Genomic DNA, 22,971 nt, shown 5'->3' on the forward strand with positions numbered 1-22,971 from the left:
AGAATTATGTGCCATGAAGTGCAAGTCCACGGAATAACTAGCAGATAAAGGTCTTTATCTTTTAAGAACCTAATGTCAAGTCACCTAACACTTTAAGACAGAGTGTTCCTGTTGCTGAAAGATTGTACCTCACAAACAGGGAAGATAACCACCCATTAACCACATATATCACTTGTAGCACACCCCTTAGGCACAAAGCCAGGGACTTCCCTCAGCATTGCACTGCAGAAAACAGCACAAAACTCGGTGCTTTAGGGTGCAGAGCTACAGCTGCCTAAACAGACAACTGTACTTGCCTCAGAATTTCAAAGTATAATCCAGGGAGGTTTCTTATTAATTCAGAAGTAGGTTTTTTTTTAAGGTTAGAGAGTGAGGCCTTCAAAGAAACACCGGTTACAGTTGGGTACATATGAATTATAACTAATGTTAATGTATCACCTATGCCTCAGTTGAGGAATGAACATTTAACTGTACACCTGGTCAGCTTAATTCTGCAATTCATAACATTATTTTTTTTACCCCCAGATACAAACACTGCCTCTTAAAGTCCCAGAGTAATTACAGGATGAGGGTACTGAGAAAACTGCAATTTCCTATGCCACTGAACAACTTCAGCCTGTCCAGGGAGGTGGTGGAGTCACCATCACTGGAGGTGTTTAGGAAGAGACTGGATGGGGTGCTTGGTGCCATGGTTTAGTTGATTAGATGGTGTTGGATGATAGGTTGGTTCTATTCTATTCTATTCTATTCTATTCTATTCTATTCTATTCTATTCTATTCTATTCTATTCTATTCTATTCTATTCTATTCTATTCTATTCTATTCTACCGCCTCAGAAAGTTCCGACACCTCAAGGCTGAAAATACACAGAGGGAAAAAAAAATAAGTTACTTGGCTAATTACACATGGTCAAATTGGAGTAAATAGGGACAACCCCAGCGCAGCCCTGAAGCCGAGGTGGCGGGATGGTGGCACACCCCCTCTCCCAGCCTTTTCCCCCAGTATCTGATTGACACTTCGATCACCCATTCACAGCTGGGGCTGCCCGCCGCGGACGCGGCGCTATTGGCTTAGAAGCTAGCGGGGGGTGGGCGCAACACCGGGGTAGAAGCCGCGGGTGCGGTAGCTCCCGCTACCTGCTGGTACTGCAGGGCGCGGGGCTGTTTTCCGCGGGGTCACCTCTTCGGTGCTGCCTCTTCGCTTGGGGCCGGTACAGCCTCGTCCGCCCGCTCCGTGCTTTGCTTTTCCGTCTCTGCAACCGGCCTTCCTGCCTCGGGGGTCGCCTTTTCTTGCAAAATGGCTGACAGCCGGGACGACGCCTCGGACCAGCTGAAGCTGTGGCGGAGCCAGCGGGGCTCGCAGGTACCCGCTGAGATTCCCCGGGGCGGGTGTTACGCTTCCCCCGGTGCACGCTGAGGCGTGAGAGCACCCTGCCCCTCGGCGCCCAGCTCGCCTCGGGGGCTCACTCTCTGTCCGTCCCGGGTCACAGGGCGGTGACGGTCCGGCCCGCTACGAGGGGCACGGCAGAAGGCGACAATGAGCCTGCGGGCGGCCTTACCCCTCCTGCGGGGGGGCGCTGAGGGGAGCGGGTGAACCCCGGTGCCCAGGGGCTTCCTCCGGCCCGGTGTCTGACCCGCGGAGAGCAGCTCGGGGCAAGCGGGGCGAAGTTTAGAGGGGCGCAGCGGTGGAGGACGAGGTGACCTCGCCGCGTCGCACGGAGCTCCGGGCTTGGTGCCGGGCCCAGGAGAAGCAGAGAACGGAGGGGCTGGCGGCTGCCAGGAGGGACACGGGCGGTCAGCACTGCTGCTGTGCCCACAGCTTCTCCATTTAGGCAGGAATGGGGCATGCCTGCCATCAAACAGACAAGTTCCTGGGCAGGGATATTATTTTTGGTCTCAGATCAAATAGTCTGTTGCTCCCGTTTTTCATTCTGCTGTCACACTGCTAGAACCTGGTGAAAATGCAGCTAAGGAATAACGCCGAACATGGATTACATTCATCAGTATGTGGAGACTTGTTTACCAGGTCGGAGTGGACTGGGGCAAGGGGTTGACAGGATAAAGAGACTTCGTCAACAGCATAGCACTCCCTCTTCTGAAGGCATAGAATATACCCCAGAATACTTGGGTAAAAGTATACTTTCTGTGGCAGTTGCTACTCTGTTTTCTAACAGAGATATGCATTGGGCATTAAATACTTTTTCTGCTGCGTAAGCAGCAGTCTCACAAGACACAAATGGATGCCTCGGTTTCCACTGTCTGTAGCTATTATTATTAAGTAATGTGGATTCCCTCCCCCCTCAATTCTAAAAGATACTGTATGAAAGCTACCATCCAGGAGTGAAGGATGACTTCTTCATATTCTAGCATGCTTAATAATTTTGTACTGTGAGCGATATTTTTTGTATGGACGTTGGGGTTTCTGTAACAAAGCAGCATTTGAATACAGGCCCAGGTTAATTTGAAGATTGGGAGGCAACCCAAAGTTTATGTTGCATAAGAAGTCATGAGACCTTAAGATAGACAGGAGGGAGGGCTTATTAGAATTTTAAAGTGACTTGTATAAGGTGCAAAGTATCAGGAATGCCTGGAAGTATGTACTTTGATGTATGATGTTTACAACAGCTCTGACTTAAAATTGTCCTGGCTTTGTTTCCCTCCTTGCTGTCGTGGCAGGTTGGTGCTGTAATGAAATACACATGCAGATTGAAACATTCTTATCTTTTCTGGTTTTGACTGTATGCAGCTCCCAACTGTATGAAAATACAGGCATCAAACAGAGTCAAGTCCAAAAGCAGTATGAAAATTCTTCTTAAAACTTCTGTGGGTTTTTTTTTTTTCCCTTCTCCCTTCATGCTGATGGAACTCACTTTGAGTGCCCCACATAACATTACCCTGAAACTGAAGTGACTGTATCCTACCATTAATTAACAACAACAAAAAAGCTTGTCCTTCTAGTGTGAATGCTGGAAAGACCCTTTAAGAAAGTACCTACACAAAACAGGCTGTACAGCCAGAAAGCTGTTCAATTTGAGATAGATTTAGTGTCAGAAAGTTGTGATTTATAGCTGCTGCTTCTAGTAGACTTAGTGCTGTAGAAGAAGCTTTTAGACAGCAGTTTGGGAGGGGCTGTGTTGAGTGCACAGTTTGCAAGTAATACATCACAATTCTTCCTGCCTTTGAGGTGATCACAGGAAAGGTATTATAGAGGTACAGGAGAATTAGAATGACTCAAAGTCTCCTTAAGCCTAAAGATCCACTTGTTTTTTCTTGTCTTTTACCAAGCTTTTGCAAGGGCTCCGTAGAGGAGGAGGTCGTAGGTGTAAGTATATGCAGTGTAGTCCTGCCCCTGCATGGTTAATCTTACTCTACTGCTTGGAATTTATGAGGAACTCCAGCATAAACAGGGCTCTAATTCAACATGACTTTTGTGTTTCTCAGTGGACTGAGTGAAACTTGGTCATAAAGATGACGTAAGCATTAGTGACTTAAAGTCACTGTATGGACTGGAGAGGTCTTAAGAGCTATGTCTCATGTTAGAAAGTTACCAGAATCCAGTCCCTGAGTTTGTTTTTCTTAGAATTACACTAGTCCAAATTCATAAATGGTGCTGAAGCTGTTCAAAGGGTTTTGTGTCATGGGCTACCTTGAGTGAGGATGAAGTGTGCATGTAGAACACGTGGGCAGAGTGGAAGTGCCTGTAGGGCAGTGGAAGGAGGTTGGAGAGGAAAATGCAGAGGCTTAGGATGGCATCGGTAGGATCTGTTCATTTTCATCCTGTCACAGTGAGCTTGCCCATCTCAAATGAGTGTGACAGCCACTGATATGAAAAAAAAAAATCAAATAATTTGTGACTAGAAAAAAACAGTACATTAAGTTTTATCTGTGAGAAACTTGAACAGTTCTGCGCCCCTCAATTTAGGAAGGATGTTGACTTGCTGGAATGAGTCCAGAGAAGGGCAATGAAGTTGGTGAGGGGTTTGGAACACAAGCCCTCTGAGGAGAGACTGAGGGAGCTGGGGTTGCTTAGCCTGGAGAGGAGGAGACTCAGGAGTGACCTTATTGCTCCCTACAACTACCTGAAGGGAGGTTGTAGACAGGCGGATGTTGGTCTCTTCTCCCAGGCAACCAGTACCAGAACAAGAGAACACAGTCCCAGGCTGCGCCAGGGGAGGTTTAGGTTGGATGTTAGGAAGAAGTTCTACACAGAAAGAGTGATTGCCCGTTGGAATGGGCTGCCCAGGGAGGTGGTGGAGTCACCATCATTGGAGGTGTTGAGGAGGAGACTTGATGGGGTGCTTGGTGCCATGGGTTAGTTGTTTAGGTGGGTTGGATTGGTTGATGGGGTGGACGCGATGATCTTGAAGGCCTCTTCCAACCTGGTTTATTCTATGTATTTGAAACAGCAAAAGTAAGGGAAATGAAAACATTGGCAGTGCTGGGAAAGAAAAAGTATTGTTTCCTGACCAAAAAGTTGAATTGAAAGTGTTGTGATGTGTGAGCATTTTACAGTCTCATCTGCAGAATATACCATGCCCTAAGAAAGGGCTCTGAAGAGCAGATGCTTAGAAGAGGTGTCAGGATGGGTTGCTTGTAGCTTCCATACTGCAGTACAGAAAATAGGTCAGTCTGTAATAAAATCACATTAATTAGTGCTGGTATTTGTGTGACTATCTTGAAGTAGCATACTTTACACTTTCCAGGTGTAAATCATGAAATGGATCAGTGAGCTTTGCCCTAAACTTCCTCACATGTAATCATGTCCTTCTAGTTGCTTTAATAGATCAAATTAAACTCTTTCTTTACAGAGTTAATTTGTCATGGCAATTTAGGCAATAGCTAGTTTTAAGCAGATGTTGCTTTGACTTGATACTGTAAATAAAACTGGAGTGGTGACTTTCCTGTGAGTTTCTAACATCACTTTCCTGTTTGTAACCAGATCCACGGTGTCTTATCTAAATGTTTGTACAATTTTCAGTGTAGGTTGGGTTTTTGAGCGTACTGAAGGAGTTGAATTTATGCTTGTTGCTTCATGCTAATGAAGTGGTGAATAAAGGATAAAGAACCTACATATTTTGGGAATTTGAGCCAGCTGATGTGTGTTGCTTATTAGTAAGAACACACTGGAAATTCACTTCTCCTGTCAAATGTCTTTGATGTGGTTATTCATGTACCTGAGTTAAACAAAGGGGTGTATCTTTTATCATGCTTTACAACTCCCTCAAAAGAGGTTGGAGTAAGGTGGGGATCAGTCTCTTCTCCCAAGGCACAAGTGATAGGAGAAGAGTAAACAGCCTCAAGTTGCCCCAGGGAAGGTTTAGCTTGGACATGAGGGACGATTTCTTCCCCTTGAAGGTTGTCAGGGCCTGGCCCAGGCTGCCTATGACAGTGGTGGAGTCCCCGTTCCTGGAGGGGTTTCAAAGCAGTAGAGATGTGATGCTGAGAATTGTTGTGGTTTCCTGCCCTTGTGGGCAGGGTGTTTGCCACTAGGGATTCTTGGAGCTTTTGCCTCTCAGGTCTTCCATGGTTCAGGAGCCTGGAATAAGAATCACCATCCCTGGAAGCGTTCAAAAGACATATAGATGTAGTGCTGAGCGTCGTGACATGGCTTAGCAGCAGACTTGGTTGAGTTACTAAATGGGTTGAATCAGTGATTTTTTTTTCCAACTGAAACTATTCTGTGATGGTTCCTCAGGTGCCTCTGCTTGTATTATTTTCCATAGCTTTTCCAGAGCAACAGTAGTCATGGGTGCCCCCTTTTAGTCTTTATGCTGTATGACCTTAGCTCGCTCTTTATGCCTCCATCCCTGTACTGATGTTACCTTCTTCCTCTCCTTTTCTCCCTTGTGACTCTCCAGCAATTACTTCTTTCCTATCTCCATCCTCTTGTGTTGATGTGAGGGCAAAGTGAACCTCAGTACATGTTTTAAGGTTGCCTTTGTCTGTCTTCAAGAAAAACACAATCTTAACAAGTAGTATTTCTGAACCATGGCAAATGTCCTTGGAATGTACCAGACTTGGACTCCTCTTCTTAAATAGCCCCAGACATAGCACTATGGTGTAGTTAAAGATACAGATATCCTAGCACTAGTTCCAGAATCTTAAGGATTTTGCTCTGTGCTTGTTAATATGTCCTGTGAACAGGCATCTGCATTGTGTAGCTTAAATACAGAGGGGGTTTTAAGTTCTGGTGGTGTGATACTGCCTGTGTCTCTCTTAGAAACCAGATGTCTTGACCACCGGCGCTGGGAATCCCATAGGGGATAAGCTTAATATTATGACAGTCGGACCACGTGGACCTCTTCTGGTTCAGGATGTTGTTTTCACTGATGAGATGGCTCATTTTGACAGAGAGAGGATCCCTGAAAGAGTTGTGCATGCAAAAGGGGCAGGTATGTTTCAAACCCACGTGCTTTTTCCTCTGTGTGTAGAACTAGACTTCTAAAAGCTCTTGAGTTAACAAGCAGATTGTGGCAGACACATTGCATGATGGTATCTGCCATTTCATATTCCAGATTGTAACAAATAATTCTATGTCAATAGCAGTGTAAGGCTTGGTTTAAAAGAACTTGCTGCCAGAACTTGAAAGACTGTTAAAAGAAGGAGAGAAAATGGAGTTCTAGCCCTTAGGGTTTTTATTGTCTTTGCTGTAATCTCTGCTTCCTCTTTCAGAGTGCTCCATTCCTCTGGAAGGATAGCCTTACCCATCTCTCTGGCTTTTTTTTTAGTGCTTGTTTGCCTGCTGTTTGATAGAGATTATCATCTTTGTCATCTGATGTTTCTCTCTGCCAAAGAGAGATGATGAGCTGATTTAAATAAAACACCCTAAATCACCTCCCTGTAAAATTGGTTATTGATCTTAGTAGGGTGGAACTGGAACCTCTTGAGTTTAGCTGCATGTTGTCCCTAGAAGAAGAAAATATGGGACTGAATTTCTAGTGTGAGTGTACATGGGAAAAATTCCCTTCTGTGTGGGGGTGGGAAGAATTTTGTTGCTTCATCCAGCTTGCAGGTGGACCAAAAATTCTGCAACACTTATTGGGATGAAAGATATATTGATCCTGCTCTGAGGTAACTCTGGCAAATCATGGCAGAGTAACATTCAAAAAGCTGCTGTTTATTATTTTTCTCAGTAGAAGCAAGGTCTGTGTTGTCACAGTCAGTTAAGGAGGGAAGAGTGAGTACTCTGCAATTAGTGGTCTGTCTTAAGTAAATGTCATACTGTGACTATAAATTGTTGCAGTGCATGGATATGAACTGCTTAAGCTGGTGTGTTCCCACGTTTCCTTTTGACTTGTGTTTTGGACCACAATAGAATGATAGATAAGCTGTGATTGATTGGAAGGAAGGGTTCTAGACCTGATGTTTTGCAATGACTTTTTCAGGAGCCTTTGGCTATTTTGAAGTCACCCATGATATCACCAAGTATTGTAAGGCAAAAGTGTTTGAACACATTGGAAAAAGAACTCCCATTGCTATACGGTTCTCCACTGTTGGTAAGGCTCTAAAGTTGCTGTCTTATCTTCTTACTCATGTACTATAGTTACCCTGATAGACATGTTTGCACTGTGGAGCACTTCACGTGCTTAAGGTGCTTCCTTCCAATTGCTTTCTGCCAAGCAGTTGCTCCTCTGTGAATTTCATTTAACTTGTATGACCTTAAGCAGCTTGTGCATCTTCCTGCCAGAGCTTGCTGCAGATGCTTTTCCCTCTAATGTGTGAGAGGATAGCCTGAGCTATTTTTTCTCTGACAGAAAGCTTGCTTTGTTTCTGACTAGGTCATAATCATCCAAGACTAGAAAGTTAAATACCTGTGTTATCTCTTACGTTGTGGGAAGGTTTTGGGAAGTGAATGTGTGAAGTAAATACTAAAGCAATGAAAGATAAACAGCCTTCCATAAATAAACTCTTACTTAGAGTTGAATGCATTCAACTAGCAAAATGTTGGGTGATGCTAGTTGTAACATGAATTATGATCAATGTCTGATAGAAAAATGATCTTTCAAAAATCTCTGTGTTAAAAAGAAACCCTAATGGGGATTCTGTTCTGGAAATAGTATTGAAAAGAAGTGGTTCCAGCAATGCTCAAGGAGCTGCTGGATTTGGCCTGCTGTCTTTTCCCTGTGTCACCCAGACTGAAGGGGTCATGCAGTGCTCTATGAGGGAAAGACATGCTGCTGAGTTGGAGCTGTGGACTGTGTGCTGAAGTGGGTTGTTGTATTGCTACCTTTCCTTTCCTTGCTCTGTTTGAATGTGTTTCTCCCTAGCTGCTCTGCAGTGCACAGAGAGATAATGAGTCTTTATTTTATCATGATGCTTAGCATTAGCTGTTCCGGAACACCTCTGAAAGGCTTTTGCTCAGGTATTATGGCAGTACTTCTGCTGTGGTATAAAGTTACCCATTGAAAGGACTATTTTGGGTAAAGCAGGAGGGGAATTCAAAGGGTTTACTCTTCCATAAGAAGAATTTCCCTTCCTGTTTTATTAGGCACACTGTTTAGATTCCTACCTTCCAAGTGAGAGCTTTCCCACTGGGATCTGATGCATAGAAACTAAGGTGTTTTTAGGCTATTCAGCATTATAATCTGATGTTGTCTTTTAGTGATAATGCAAATTCTATCCTTTATTAGTTCAAGTGCATATACTTGCTTTTCCTTTGTCTTAACTATGGTCTGAATGCTTGGGTGAGTAACTGCTCACACTTTGGAAACTTGCACTGCCTGAAGTACTCTTAAAAGTATGCCAAAAATTCCGTACTATAGAAAAGGCTTTATTAAACTCTGCCCTCTTAGGATTTTATGGCATGTTCTCTCATTCTGTGCTTTTTATGCTTACAATTTGTGTTGGGTTTCCTATCCTAACACTTCTGTGTGTTCTTCAAGCTGGAGAATCTGGGTCAGCTGATACTGTCCGTGACCCTCGAGGCTTTGCAATGAAATTCTACACAGAAGAGGGTAACTGGGATCTTGTGGGAAACAACACTCCAATCTTCTTCATTCGGGATGCAATGCTGGTGAGTAAGCACAAAGGATGAGGTCTCTGTGTGAAGGAGCCCAAAAGTTGGTTTAGGTCTTGTTCTTGCTTTGCTGGGAAGCAAAACCTGGTGTTTTGGTGCACTTCAGTTTTGTTGTTTTCAACACTATTGACTTGAAAAGGTGTTACTAAAGGAAAAGAAAGAAAAATTTAAGAGTTGGTGCTTGGTTAGTTATCTTTCACACCAGAAAGAGCATACACCTTAAATGTGTTTGCTGGTGCGTGTATCACAGCAGAAAGCCAGCGAGTACCTTCCTGTGTTAACGTCAGACCTGACCAGTTTCACTGATGTTCCATCAGCTGCTTGTAGAGAGTTTTTTTCATTCTGAAGCTGTTTGGAAGGGGAAAATAATGCAGAGTGGATTGAGAGTAGCTCTGAAGAAGGAGACCTGGATGTATTGATTGATTGAGAAGCTCAGCGTGCCCTCATGCGGCCCAGAAGGCAAATTGTGTGCTGAACTGCATCTAGAGGAGTGTGGCCAGCAGGGCAAGAGAGGGGATTCTGCTCCTTTGCTCTGGTGAGACCCTACCTTGAATACTGTGTCCAATTCTGGTGTCCCCATCATAAGGAGGAAACAGAGCTGTTAGAGCAAGTCCAGAGGAGGGCCATAGAGATACTCAAGGGGCTGGAGCACTGCTGCTATGAGGATAGGTCAAGGGAGCTGGGGTTGTTCAGCCTGGAGAAGACTCTGGGGGGACCTCAGAGCTGCCTTTCAATATCTAAGGGGATCCTACAGGGAGGCTGGAAAGAGGAACTTTTCATAAGGGTGTATAGCAGTAGGACAAAGGGGAATGGTTTGAAGCTGAGGGAGAGCAGGATTAGACTGGACCTTAGGAAGAAGTTTGTCAGTATGAGGGTGGTGACACTCTGAAAGAGGCTGCCCAGGGAGGTTGTGGATGCCTCCTCCCTGGGGGTATTCAAGGCCAGGTGGGTTCCAACCTAAGCCATTCTAGGATTTAAAAGCTGCTTGCAAATTCTGTTAAACCTGATCTATGTGGTCTTTTAGTATAAATTGATTTCACTTTACCCTAATTGTACTGCTCTGTGAATGAATTTTGGCTGCAGGAAGGCTATGACAATAGAGCATGTTTGGGCTTTTCTTGGTGGTCTTACAACTTTGTCTCATCTTCCAGTGTGTACAGTTCAGTTTGTTGAAAACACTGTCATTTTATACCAGGAGTTGCTTAATACACACCATATGGTGCCATGGTTTAGTTGATTAGATAGTGTTGGATGGTAGGTTGGACACGACGGTCTCGAAGGTCTCTTCCAACTTGGTTAATTCTATTCTATATACTTTGGGCATGTTACAGAACTTTTTCTTCCCCTCTTCTTTCCTCTCTCCTCCACTTCTGGACAAATTAGTTTCCATCCTTCATCCATAGCCAAAAGAGGAACCCTCAGACTCACTTGAAGGATCCAGACATGGTGTGGGACTTCTGGAGTCTTCGCCCTGAGTCTTTGCATCAAGTAAGATTCTCCTTTGGCTATTTTTAGTGTGATTTTTATCACAGCATGTGGTTTTTAACTATCTCTTTCCCATGTTTTATTTGGAAGCCTACAAAACCTTCTAGGAACAGTACAGGTGAAAGGCCTAAAATAACTTTCAAGGCTTTTAGTACACACATCTGGCCCTTTTTTTCTTTAAGTGACTGTGAAATGGATGGGATTCTTCCATTTTCATAACCATATTTAATATAGGGATGAAGGGGAGATTGCAAAGTTTTCTAGCACTAAAACAGTGGAGATACTGATGAACAAGAAGCTGTTAGTGTCAGAGAACAGTAAAATACTGGGAAAGTAATGCTATCACAGGAGTTTATTTAAAGCTATGTATAATGCAGTGCATTAGATCAACTCCACAAATGCCTAGAATTCACAGGGCATTCCAATTGTTCTGAAATGTGTTTGTGTCTAAGAAGGTTGTGGGGAAAAAAACCAAAAGAGAAGGATAATAGAAAATGAAAAATGCAGTAGGTTGGTTGTTTTAAAGAAAACAAGCTCATACAGAAGCCTTCCAGTAACTCCTCACTGGAAACAAGTACCACAAGCAGGGTTTGTGACCCTAAACCTAAAGAAATGCAACATCTTGAAGGTTTGCCTGATCATATTTGTACTCCTTGATGATTTCCAAGTTGTTAAGAGCTTAACAGATTTCTGTCTTCAACCTGGAAAAAACTCTTCCTTCTGTTTGTACCTGAGATGATCTGTGCTTACAGGGGGAAGTCACAACACTCTCTCTAGGTTAATGTCTTATATTTCACCTGGGCATAAAACTTCACATAGATTTAATGCACAATTATTCTTTGTGCAATACCAAAGGAGTCTTATTTCCTTTACACTCTTAAGCTAAGAAAATTCCTTAAGGAGCTCATAACATTGAGATAGATTCTGGTACCTGAAGGGGGCCTACAAGAAGGCTGGAGAGTGATTGTTGCTGGAGTAATATGAGGGACAGTGATTTGAAATTAGAGTAGAGTTAAATTGGATGTTAGGAGGAAGTTCTCTACCATGAGGGCAGTGAAACACTGGAACAGGTTGCCCAGGGAGATTGTTGATGCCCCATCCTTGTTGATATTCAAGGTCAGGCTCAACAGGGCTCTGGGCAGCCTGATCTAATGGAGGACGTCTCTGCTGACTACAGTGGGGTTGGGCTAGATGGCCTCTGGAGGTCCCTGCTAGCCCAAACCATTCTATGATGCAGATTAGTGCAACAAACAAATTTTGTCTTGAGTGATCCCCCTATCCCTGACCTGGTGAGCCCATTCATATTGTTTGCTCCTTCTCTTTAGGTGTCTTTCTTGTTCAGCGATCGTGGGATTCCTGATGGCTATCGCCATATGAATGGATATGGATCCCATACTTTCAAACTGGTTAATGCTGATGGAAAAGCAGTTTACTGCAAATTTCATGCCAAGGTACTGATGGTTTTTTCCCCTAGTTATTTGTTAGAAAGATAGATCTATATTTATACATCTCCTTCATACTGGATAAAAAACTGTTCTAATAGATTGTCTGAAGATGTTCTGTGACTTGAAGTTTAATTCAGAAAAGACTTGAGAGTGCATAGACTCAATCACAATATTGGTGGAGGGGGTTGTACCACTTGCATGCCTTTACACAGATGGTAAGCATCACTGCTCTTGTTCCTTGGGGAGCTGTCTCTTGTTAGAGAACTCAGCTTACTTGTCTGGTGAGCTCTTGAGCACCCAGGTCAGTTTCTTGCACTTCAGCCTCATACTTGCTATTGGACTTCCTTGCTGCTGTTTTGTTCAGATGCAAGAGTCCTCTAGCCCATTGGTAATGTGTTTCATTCAGTGTGTGTGTTCCTCTTTCATGTTCATGGCTACACAGTAGTATAGGCTGAACACATGATTCTTGAGGTAGAGGTTCTCTGTTTGGATCTGGTTTTCATTCCCATGTGTTTTCTGGATATGAGCTATGCTGATCTGGTATTTTTAAGATGGCCTCAGCTGTGTATCAAAATGTAGGAGCTCTGCAGCTGAAGCTCACAGAACTTCCACACTTAGATCAGAAAGCAGTCTCTAGCACTGCTTGAAGATAACATCACTTGAAAACAACTTCCCTTTAAAGTCTTAAAGGTCATAATGCCTCTTACCTCATTAGACTTTAGTGAAAGCTGCACATCTACCTTGGAAATAAGACTTTGGAAACCATTATGTTATGATGGATTTTATAGCAGCTTTTAGCCTTCTAGCTGTCAAAAGCTTATTAAAATGGAAATTCTAGTGCTAAAGATGTCACAGAACTAGGGGTGGGAAGTGGGAAATTGAGATTCATGTAGAATCCAGAACTTTCAGTCCTGAGGGGCTGCAGCAATTTTTTCACTGTTTGTTGGCACGTGATCTGTAGGAAAAAGTGGGATGATAAGACAGTGACGTGGCATGTCACCTTAGAAGGGGAGAGGAGAATCCTCTTTCCTTGATGTGCTGCAGGGATCACAACTTCACAGTTGATGCCTTGTATTTTGCAGGGTAGTGTTATATATTGATTCCACTTGATCAGAGAGCTAATCTTTCTCTGGAAGGCAGCTGTTGAATGCACCACTTTTCTGAACTCAAATTCTTTGAGATGGGAGCATGGACAATCCCATTCTTGGATGCTAAGTCTTGTTAAAGTGTTACTTAATGCTTTCTGTAATACTGTCTGCACCTTTTAACTGGTGCTGCTGTGTTTATTGTTTTTAGACTGACCAGGGTATCAAAAACCTTCCTGTGGAAGAAGCAGGAAGATTGGCTTCTACTGATCCTGATTATGCCATACGTGATCTCTACAATGCCATTGCCAAGGGAAACTACCCAACATGGTCATTCTACATTCAAGTGATGACATTTGAAGAAGCAGAGAGGTTTCCATTTAATCCTTTTGATTTAACCAAGGTATCTGTGAGGCTGTGGTGAATATTCCAATTTCAGTTAGGCTGAGAAATGTCATGAGATCAAAATGTAGCAAGTGTCAGAACTGAGTTGCACTGTTTGTTTACCAGTCCCTCTCAGTTGGTCTGTCCTTTTTATTCTTCCCTTCTATTTAAGTGTGGTCTTTATTGTATGGTCATGATGAGTCAGCAGTTCTGGAGGTAAAATCACACTGATGTTATATCTGGTGTTACTCTCTTATTGGAGCATGGACAGGGCTCGTTCCATGTCTGTAGATTATGACCACACAGTGGTTCCGAAGATCATACTGCAGTGTCCTAACATGGTGAGGGTTGGAAGGACCTCTGCAGTCCAGTCCAACAGCTGTGTGAAAGCAGGGTCACCCACAGCAGCTTGCCCAGGATCACAGTGTCCAGGCAGTTTTGGAATCTCTCTAGAGGAGACTCCACAACCTCTCTGGGCAGTCTGCTCTAAGGCTCTGACAAACTCATAAGAAAGAAGTTTCTCCTTGTTTTGAGGTAGAACGTCTGGGTTCCACTTTCTGGCTGTTGCCCCTTGTCCTGTCACTGGGCACCACTGACAAGAGTCTGGCCCAATCTACTTGACCTTTAGATATGGTCACATTGTTAGATACAGCCACACCCTGAGCTCACTAGTTTAAACTGTTGTTGCTATGTAGCTTCTGATTGTTAATCTGCCTTTGTCAGACTTTCAGTTGCTGTTCCAAGGAATGGCTTGTTGGAAGAACCTAATGTAAAATTACATTACTTTGTTTCCCTTTTAATACTGCTCTCCAAAACTGGCTCAAGACTTTGGAACTTCAAAGCACAGGCTGAGATGACAAAAGGCTATTTAAGCTGGCTTCAGTTTTGAAGTAGCTGAAAACAACCCTGCTACACTTCCACCTACAATAATGCATTCCTAGGCAGGTTTTCAAGTGCCTGTGGGCATTTCATTTTAGTAGTCAAGTGCCAAGATGATGAAATAAGTTGCATTAGTTGTCTTCATTAATTGCAAAAGACTTCTTTAAAATGAGACATTTGTTTAAAATGTTTGTTAGCCAAAAAAGAGAAGATCTTCAGTGATGCATTTTCTCCACCAAGACTTAAACCAGGCAAACGCTACCCAGTAATTATTTAAGCTGTATAATGCAATAATAATGTTGGGTTTAATATGTATGTGTGTGTCTGATGTCTTACAGATTTGGCCACATGGTGACTACCCACTTATCCCTGTGGGAAAGCTTGTCTTGAACAGGAATCCTGTCAATTACTTTGCAGAGGTAGAACAGATGGCGTATGATCCAAGCAACATGCCGCCTGGGATTGAGCCCAGCCCTGATAAAATGCTGCAGGTAAGCCACACTGCACAGCAGCCTCTCCAGGGAAATCTTATGTTTGCTTTGCTTTATCAAAGTGTTCCTGTTCTTGTAGCTGTAGTAAAGCTGGCAGATGGAAGGCAGTTCCATCCACTGAGACAGCGTGGGCCCAGGTGGCCACGAAAGTCACTAACGTCCTGGCTTGGAGCAGGAATAGTGTGACCAGTAGGACCAGGAAAGTGATTGTTGCCTTTTACTTGGCACTGTTGAGGCCATATCTTGAGTACTGTGTTCAGTTTTGGGCTCCTCACCCCAAGAAGAACATTGAGGGGCAGGAGCAGATCCAGAGAAGGGCAGTGAAGCTGGTGAAGGGTCTGGAGAACAGGGCTGGTGAGGAGGAGCTGAGGGAACTGGAGTTGTTCTACCTGGAGAAAAGGAGACTGAGGTGAGATGTTCTGGCTCTCTGCAGCTCCCTAAAAGGAGGCTGCAGCTAGGCGGTCTGGTCTCTGAAGGAACAAGTGACAGGACAAGTGGAAATGGCCTCAAATTGTGCCAGGGGAGGTTTTGATTGGTATTAGAATAAATTTCACTGAAAGTGTTCTTGAAGACTGGAACAGGCTCCCTAGGGAGGTTGTTGAATCCCCATCTGAAATGGGTAGGGAATAGCCAAGCTGCATAAATGTAGCTCACCTGCCTGCCTTCACTGGTATTGCAGTGAAGTCAGTGGCTGGGTGTCACTTTGGACATAAATTGAAGTATGTCAGGGGTATAGATAAAAGGGAAACAGTCTTCTTCCTTTGACTGTTTAATGTGTAGTGCTTTGAGTTGGGATAATACCACTCAAGTGATCCTTTTCAGGGGTCATGTTAATGCTTGTGATCCTTGTTCTAGGGTCGTCTCTTCTCATACCCTGACACTCACAGACACCGCTTGGGACCTAACTACCTACAAATCCCTGTCAACTGCCCCTACAGAGCTCGGGTGGCCAATTACCAGAGGGATGGCCCAATGTGTGTTTCTGACAACCAAGGTAGTCATGAAAGCATCTTTACATGTAATGATCCCTTACTATATGCTGTGCAAGTATTGAGAGTCAAAACTTTGCTCTAAACCAAACTTGCTTCTGTAGGTAACAGAATTAGACTAGCTGCATCTCTAATAGCAAACAGAGGGTGTTCCTTATACAGCTCATAGTGGCTGATAGTCTCTTAACTGTAAATGTTTTTCAGCTGTATGTATGTAACTTGCTACAAATAGACTCATTTAAAATTTTGTAAGTAATAGGGAAGGGGAAAAAAGGGAGTTTTCTTGCTTCATGAAAAGTAGGAGGTGGGTGTTAGTCTTCTGCTAACCCTGAAAAGGGGAGGCTCTTTGGGTTTTTGGACAGAGGGTGGGGAGTTTGTTTAAAAGGGTAGAAAACAAAGCTTAAAATGTGATTAAAAAAAACTTTAAAACCCTTTAAAAGGGTTTGCAGGAGAATAGATTAGAATTAACCAGGTTGGAAAAGACCTTTGAGATCATTGAGTCCAGCCTGTCATACAACACTAATCAACTAAACCATGGCACCAAGCACCCCATCCAGTCTCTTCCTAAACACCTCCAGTGATGGTGACTCCACCACCTCCCTGGGCAGCACATTCCAATGGCCAATCACTCTTTCTGTGAAGAACTTCTTCCTAACATCCAGCCTAAACCTTCCCTGGCACAGCTTGAGACTGTGTCCTCTTGTTCTGGTGCTGGTACACCCCTAGTCAAATGAATTCAGTAATGTCCCTAGTTTAAGTGCCTGTAAAGACTTCTGGAAACATGCCTGTTAAAGGAGACTTAATTGCCCAAGCTCTAAAATATTCATTAAAATTAGAATTAATTCTTCTTGATGATCTTTTAAGGTCCCTTCTAATTCAAGCTACTCTGATTCCATGAAAGTGAAATATGCTAGAGAAGTGGTTTCACAGAAGTGAACTGCAACCTCTTGGTTTGTACTTCTAGGCAAAAAAACCATAACCTACAAATCACAGAGATGGCTCAGATGGCTTTGGGAGATCTGCCTTTGCAGGCTTTAGATTTAAAGATTGACTTCTGTAGGCTCAGTCTGCTTTGTCAAACTGCTTTGCTTTCTCATTGCCCAGAGATTGCAGAAGGCAAGAGTATGAATGCCAAGGCTAGAGCTGCAATTTCACCTGCCTTCAGCAGGTTATGTTCTGTCAGTGTTTGCCCAATAGTGACTGTTTTAAACCAAAGAATAAACAAAGGATTTGCTTAGGCTGTGCTTCATGCCAAACACTGTGTCCCTCTGGGCTATGGATTCTGATGCTTGCTAAGGGATGAGAGGGAAGTACTTGTAAAATAAGAACTTGAAGAGAGCTGCTCCTGTCCAAGGACAGATGATAAGTTTATTTTTGTGCAGCTCTCACTGTATTGTATGTCTAAAAGAAGACTTCAACATAATTGAGTATAGTTCAAATGCGTAGCAAAAAGTGTAGGTTTATGGTGCTTTAGACTTAAACTTCAGATTGCTTCCATGACTTTGTCTATCAAAATGGTCTGAGCAGTGTTACTGCAAGAGTGGCCAGACCTCCCTATTTCTGAACCAAAGCAATTTCTTCCCCCCCCCCCCCGCCCAACCACTGTTGAAATTGTTTCAAGTATCAGCATGAAGATGCAGCTCCTGATCACAAGGAGGACACAGAGAAGTTGGAGTGAGTCCAGAGGAGGGCCACAAAGGTGATGCAAGGGCTGGAGAACCTCTGCTGTGAGGCTAGGCTAATGGTGCTGGGGTTGTTCAGCCTAGAGGAGAGAATAGAATAGAATAGAATAAACCAGGTTGGAAGAGACCTTCAAGATCATCGCGTCCAACCTATCATCCAGCACCACCTAATCAACTAACCCATGTAACCAAGCACCCTGTCAAGTCTCCTCCTGAACACCTCCAGTGACGGCGACTCCACCACCTCCCCGGGCAGTCCATTCCAATGGGCAATCACTCTCTCTGTGTAAAACTTCCTGGGGACCTTCCACTATCTGAAGGGATCCTACAGGAAGGCTGCAGAGGGACTTTACATAAGGGTGTGTAGCAATAGGACAAGGGAGAATAGTTTGAAGCTGAGGGAGAACAGGTTTAGACTGGATCTTAGGAAGTTGTTCTTCAGTACAAGGGTGATGAGACTCTGGAACAGGCTGCCCAGGAAGGTTGTGGATGCCTCCTCCCAGGAGGTGTTTGAAACCAGGTTGGTTGAGGCCTTGAGCAGCTGCATCTAGCAGGGAGGCATCCCTGCCCATGGTGGGGAGGTTGGAGTGGATGATCTCTAAGATCCCTTCCAACCTGAGCCATTCTATGATTGTGTTCAGCTGTATGTTGGCAGGAAACCACTAGTGACAGTTTATGACAAAGGGCACCACAGCTGAGTCCTTGATTTAGGTTCTTCTAAGCAATAGAACATTTGCTGTCTTCTGAGTCCACCAGAGAGCTGGCATCTGACTGGGGTTGTTTTTTTGGGGGGTGTGTGTTTTTTTAATTTTGTTTTGCAGGTGGTGCTCCAAACTATTACCCCAATAGTTTTACTGGTCCAGAAGATCAGCCCATGCTGAAGGAGAGCCGTGCCTGCGTTTCAGGAGACGTGCAGCGCTTCAATAGCGCAAATGAAGATAACGTGACTCAGGTATGGTGTACGAAGAGGCTTTCAATTGCTTGGTACATGGCTTTGTGGGATGGGTTTAGAGTGTAAATGAGAGTAATTCAAACATGGCTTCTCTCTGAAGCACCTGTGCCAACCTGAAGCTGAGCTCTCATGAGAGCTTGCAACATCTCTGTACAACTTCATGACTGAGATTTTGCCGACAGACCTTTGCCATCCACATTCTGAGCGCATACATCTAGAGGTTGTGACTTTGTCTTCTTGCAATTAGCATCTGCAGAGAGGCAAACTTGAGTGTGCATGTGATGTCATGGTCATCAGTTCCTGAATTGGCCCCCCCACAGCAATATTTCACAGTATGGCAGGTTGGGAGGGACCCCAAAGATCATCTGGTCCAACCTTTCTAGGTGATAGTGTGTTTTAAATGAGATGGCCCAGCACCCTCTCCAGCTGAGTCTTAAAATTGTCTGAAGTAAGGGAATCCACTGCTTCCCTTGGGAGATGATTCCAATGTTCAACTGTTCTCGTGGAGGGGAAAAAACTTTCTTTTGGAGTCCTGTCAGAATCTTCCCCAGGAGTAACTTGTACCCATTCCCCCTTGTCTTTTCCATGTGTCTCCTTGCAAAAGGAGGAGTCTTCATCCTCCTGGTTGTTACCAGTTTAATAAGCCACAGTTATTAGAAAGCTAGAAATGTTTGTGGAAGTTAGAAATGTAGTTACAGAAGCTAGAAATGGAAGGAATTGTTAGCAGGTTTGCATTAAAAAAAAACCCAAACCACCAACCCCAAAACCCAACAACTCCACAAATGGGCTGCTTTTTGTGATTAAGCATTTTAAGTGTTTCTTGACTGGGAAGTGAAAGCTGCTCACTTTCAGTTGTAATGAATCCTAAGTCTAGCAAGGATTCTTGGCTGCTGCAGGTAGAATAGAATAGAATTAACCAGGTTGGAAAAGACCTTCGAAATCATCAAGTCCAACCTATCATCCAACACCATCTAATCATAGAATCAATAAGGTTGGAAAAGACCTCAAAGATCATCAAGTCCAACCTGTCACCCAAGACCTCATGACTACTAAACCATGGCACCAAGTGCCACATCCAATCCCCTCCTGAACACCTCCAGGGATGGTGACTCCACCGCCTCCCTGGGCAGCACATTCCAGTGGCTCTCTCGGTGAATAGCTTGCTCCTCACCTCCAGCCTAAACTTCCCCTGGCACAGCTTGAGACTGTGTCCTCTTGTTCTGGTGCTGGGTGCCTGGGCAAAGAGACCAACCCCCTTCTGGCTACAACCACCCTTCAGGTAGTTGTAGGCAGCGATAAGGTCTCCCCTGAGCCTGCTCTTCTCCAGGCTAAACAACCCCAGCTGCCTCATCCTCTCCTCACAGGGCTTGTGCTCAAGGCCTCTCCCCAGCCTCGTTGCCTTTCTCTGGACATGTTCATCATCAACTAAACCATGGCACCAGAGTGACTTGCTTGTGGGAATTTCAAACTCACTCACTGTTTCCAACCACCAGGTGCGAGAATTCTACACCAAAGTGCTGAAGGAGGATGAACGCCAGAGGCTGTGTAAAAACATTGCTGACCACCTTAAAGATGCACAGCTCTTCATTCAGAAGAGAGCTGTAAGTGGCTTGTTTTGGTTGCTTAGCCTTTGCTCTTTGTTCCAGCTTATCTTGCAGTTTATGATGTTGTGAGAATGGCAGTGTGCCATGGGAAGGAACTTCAGGAGCTCTTCACATGAGACAACTTCTGGACTTATGCAGGGGTGAAACACCAAAATCTGGTTCTGTTTATATATTAACAGTATTAGTAACATGGAACATATTAAAGTAACTTTTTCCTGATAGGTATCATAGTATCAGTCAGGCTTGGAAGGGACCACAAGGATCATCTAGTTCCAACCCCCCTGCCATGGACAGGGACACCCCACACTAGATCAGCCTGGCCTGAGCCTCATCAGCCTGGTCTTAAACACCTCCAGGGATGGGGCCTCAACCACCTCCCTGGCCAACCCATTCCAGGGCTTCACCACTCTCATGGGGAAGAACTTCCTCCTTGCCTCCAGCCTGAATCTCCCCACCTCCAGCTTCATTCCATTCCCCCTAGTGCTACCACTACCTGAGATCCTGAATGAGTAGAATGGGGTTAATGTTGAATGGGATTAATGTTGAACATTAAGGATGTCATTATGTGTTCAAAAATCATGAAACTGGCAGTGTAATACTTTGCTCTCTACACAAAGAAAAGGCAGTGAGGGCCAGGGAGGGGTTGGATCTTTATACTTCCCAGTGGAACTTTGCTTAAACTGGGAAAGAGCTTTATGTAAGATAATAGTGTGTGTGAAGATGCTCACAGATCTTTCCTGGCTGGTCATAAAAGAGTTTTCATCCTTTTCTTCATCATGATTGTATTGCTTGTAGGCCACAGAGCAGAAAATGTGTTAAAGAATGTATTTGAAGTGGAGGTGAATATTCTGTTTGCCTTCTCTGTCTTCCTGTTCAGGTGAAAAACTTCACTGACGTTCATCCTGACTATGGTGCCCGGATTCAGGCTTTGCTGGACAAATACAATGCTGAAAGTGGGAGAAAGGTACTCAAATTATTTCTGTAGTTGGATTTGGACTGGTTGTGAACTATCTTAGCTCCTTGTCAGTGAGAAATTGGTCTTGATTCCCACGTGGTTCAAGTGGGAGAACTCAGTGCATGCAGAATTACAAAATGAGGAAACATCCCTCTCTGTTTACCTTTGATTAAGTGCTGATGAAGCAATGGTGCAGCAGTACTTTGTTTCAGTTGATTTTTTTGGTAAGGCTTCTGGAAGATAACTGTACATGATAAGCTGTCATGTGTTCATGTTGATTCTTCAGACCAAATAATTACCCACTCTTCATAATGGCAACAAAACATTTGCACAAGCCTTTCTTGGCCTCAGTGCTTGCTGTACAGAATAACAGCATTGCTGCCTCAAATACTTGTTTTCTTTCAGAAGTTTCCTTAACTGCATTTTAATGGAATCACAGAATGTTAGGGGTTGGAAGGGACCTGCAGAGATCAAGTCTAACCTCCCTGGCCAAAGCAGAGTCACCTGGGGCAGGCCACACAGCAATGCAGCCAGGCAGTTTTTGAAAGTCTCCAGGAAAGGAGACTCCACAACCTCTCTGTACAGCCTGCGCCAGTGCTCTCTGGCCCTCATGGGTAAAGAATTGTCTCCTCACGCTGAGGTGGAACCTCAAGCATGCTGGCTTGTACCCATTGTTCCTTGTCCTGTCATTAGGCACCACCCAAAAGAGGCCGGCACCTTTGCTTTGACACCTGCCTCTCAGATATTTATCAATGCTGCTAAGATCCCCTCTCAGCCTTCCCTTCTCAAGACTGATGGAACTTGCTCTGAATATTTCTTTTTTCTTACTTTTAGGATGTAATCAGGACGTACACACAGTCCACATCTCGGATGTCTGCCAAAGATCGGTCCAACTTGTAACCCGACCTGCTGCAGAGGTTTGCTCTGTCAGTTCTCCGTCCTTCCAGCTGCAGGAGCACCTGTTGAAGACCTTCCTGAATGTAGCAGAATTCCATGCAAATGCAGAAGTGCTTTGCAGGCTTGGTTCACTTAAAACTCTGAAGTGCCTGCATCAGTATTGGAATACTTGGTAATGCAAACTGACGATCCTGGTGCCTCTCAACACTAGTGCTTTAACTGCTTGTTAACAACATGTGGTGCGCTGTTAAGGAAATTCATGAAGAAGCATTGTCTTCATGTCTAGAAGCAAGCACAAGTTTAAATCAAACTGCCTTTACTTTGGTTTTTTTTCTTCAATTGTAAACTTCTCTGGCTAAATCACACAACAGAACTTAATGACACTGTGATTATCCTTACAGCTCAACTCAAAGTTGCTCAGTCTTTCAATAAAACAAATCTCTGTATGCATTTCTAGGCAGTTCTTTTGAGTTGCACTTTTGTCCTTCCAGAATTAACATGATACCTAATGATTAAAATGATAGCAGTTGGGGTAAAATGTTAGTTTCCTCTCATTCCTTGGTTTTTCTTGTGTGCCTGCTGACACTGCCTCAGACTGGAAGAAGCTTGACTGCTGATACAAAGGATTTCAGGGCCCAGCTACTAGCTCGTAGCTGGAGCAAATGTTACACAAATTTCAAATCACATCAGGTTTTTAACTGTTCTGGGTCTGCCTTGAGTTGTGTTTTGGAGTATTTCTGGTTTGGCTTTGGATTGTAAATTTGCATTCCAGGAAGTGATGGCAGATGAGATACATAAGAGTAGACACTAAGAGCTGTTCCATGAAACTGTAGGAAGCTCCTTTTCTAGCTCACTTACCTACTAACCTGTGGGGCACAATTGACTGTGACAAGCTGCAGTAAACCAGTATGAACTGACAGCCTGCTTTGTTCTGGGATTCAGATGGATTTGTGCTTGATCAGGCATGTGTGAGTGGAAAGAGATCCATGAATGGGTGGGAATATTTCTTGGTGAAACACAGAAAGAATTACATAAGGCTTAATCCTTAATTTCAGTTGTCTGCTAAATGTTGTCCTTCATTTCTGAAATAAAACTGAGTTTAACAACC

The 22,971-nt window shown here is 44.0% G+C and overlaps 1 protein-coding gene across 1 annotated transcript; it reads left to right on the top strand.

Moving 5' to 3' along the window:
• The first annotated feature begins 1,140 nt into the window (after positions 1-1,140).
• Positions 1,141-22,971, top strand: CAT (catalase). The gene is made up of 13 exons (XM_068148127.1): positions 1,141-1,362; positions 6,220-6,391; positions 7,385-7,495; positions 8,882-9,012; positions 10,399-10,503; positions 11,826-11,951; positions 13,242-13,433; positions 14,632-14,784; positions 15,640-15,778; positions 18,277-18,407; positions 19,901-20,008; positions 20,889-20,975; positions 21,801-22,971. Exons 1-13 carry the CDS (start codon positions 1,297-1,299, stop codon positions 21,864-21,866), a joined length of 1,587 nt encoding a protein of 528 aa, XP_068004228.1. The 5' UTR covers positions 1,141-1,296; the 3' UTR covers positions 21,867-22,971.

The sequence above is a fragment of the Melanerpes formicivorus genome, unplaced genomic scaffold (genome assembly GCF_026170545.1).
Source record: "Melanerpes formicivorus ecotype bairdi unplaced genomic scaffold, bMelFor1.0.p_v2 SCAF_16, whole genome shotgun sequence".
In the NCBI taxonomy this organism is placed as follows: domain Eukaryota; kingdom Metazoa; phylum Chordata; class Aves; order Piciformes; family Picidae; genus Melanerpes; species Melanerpes formicivorus.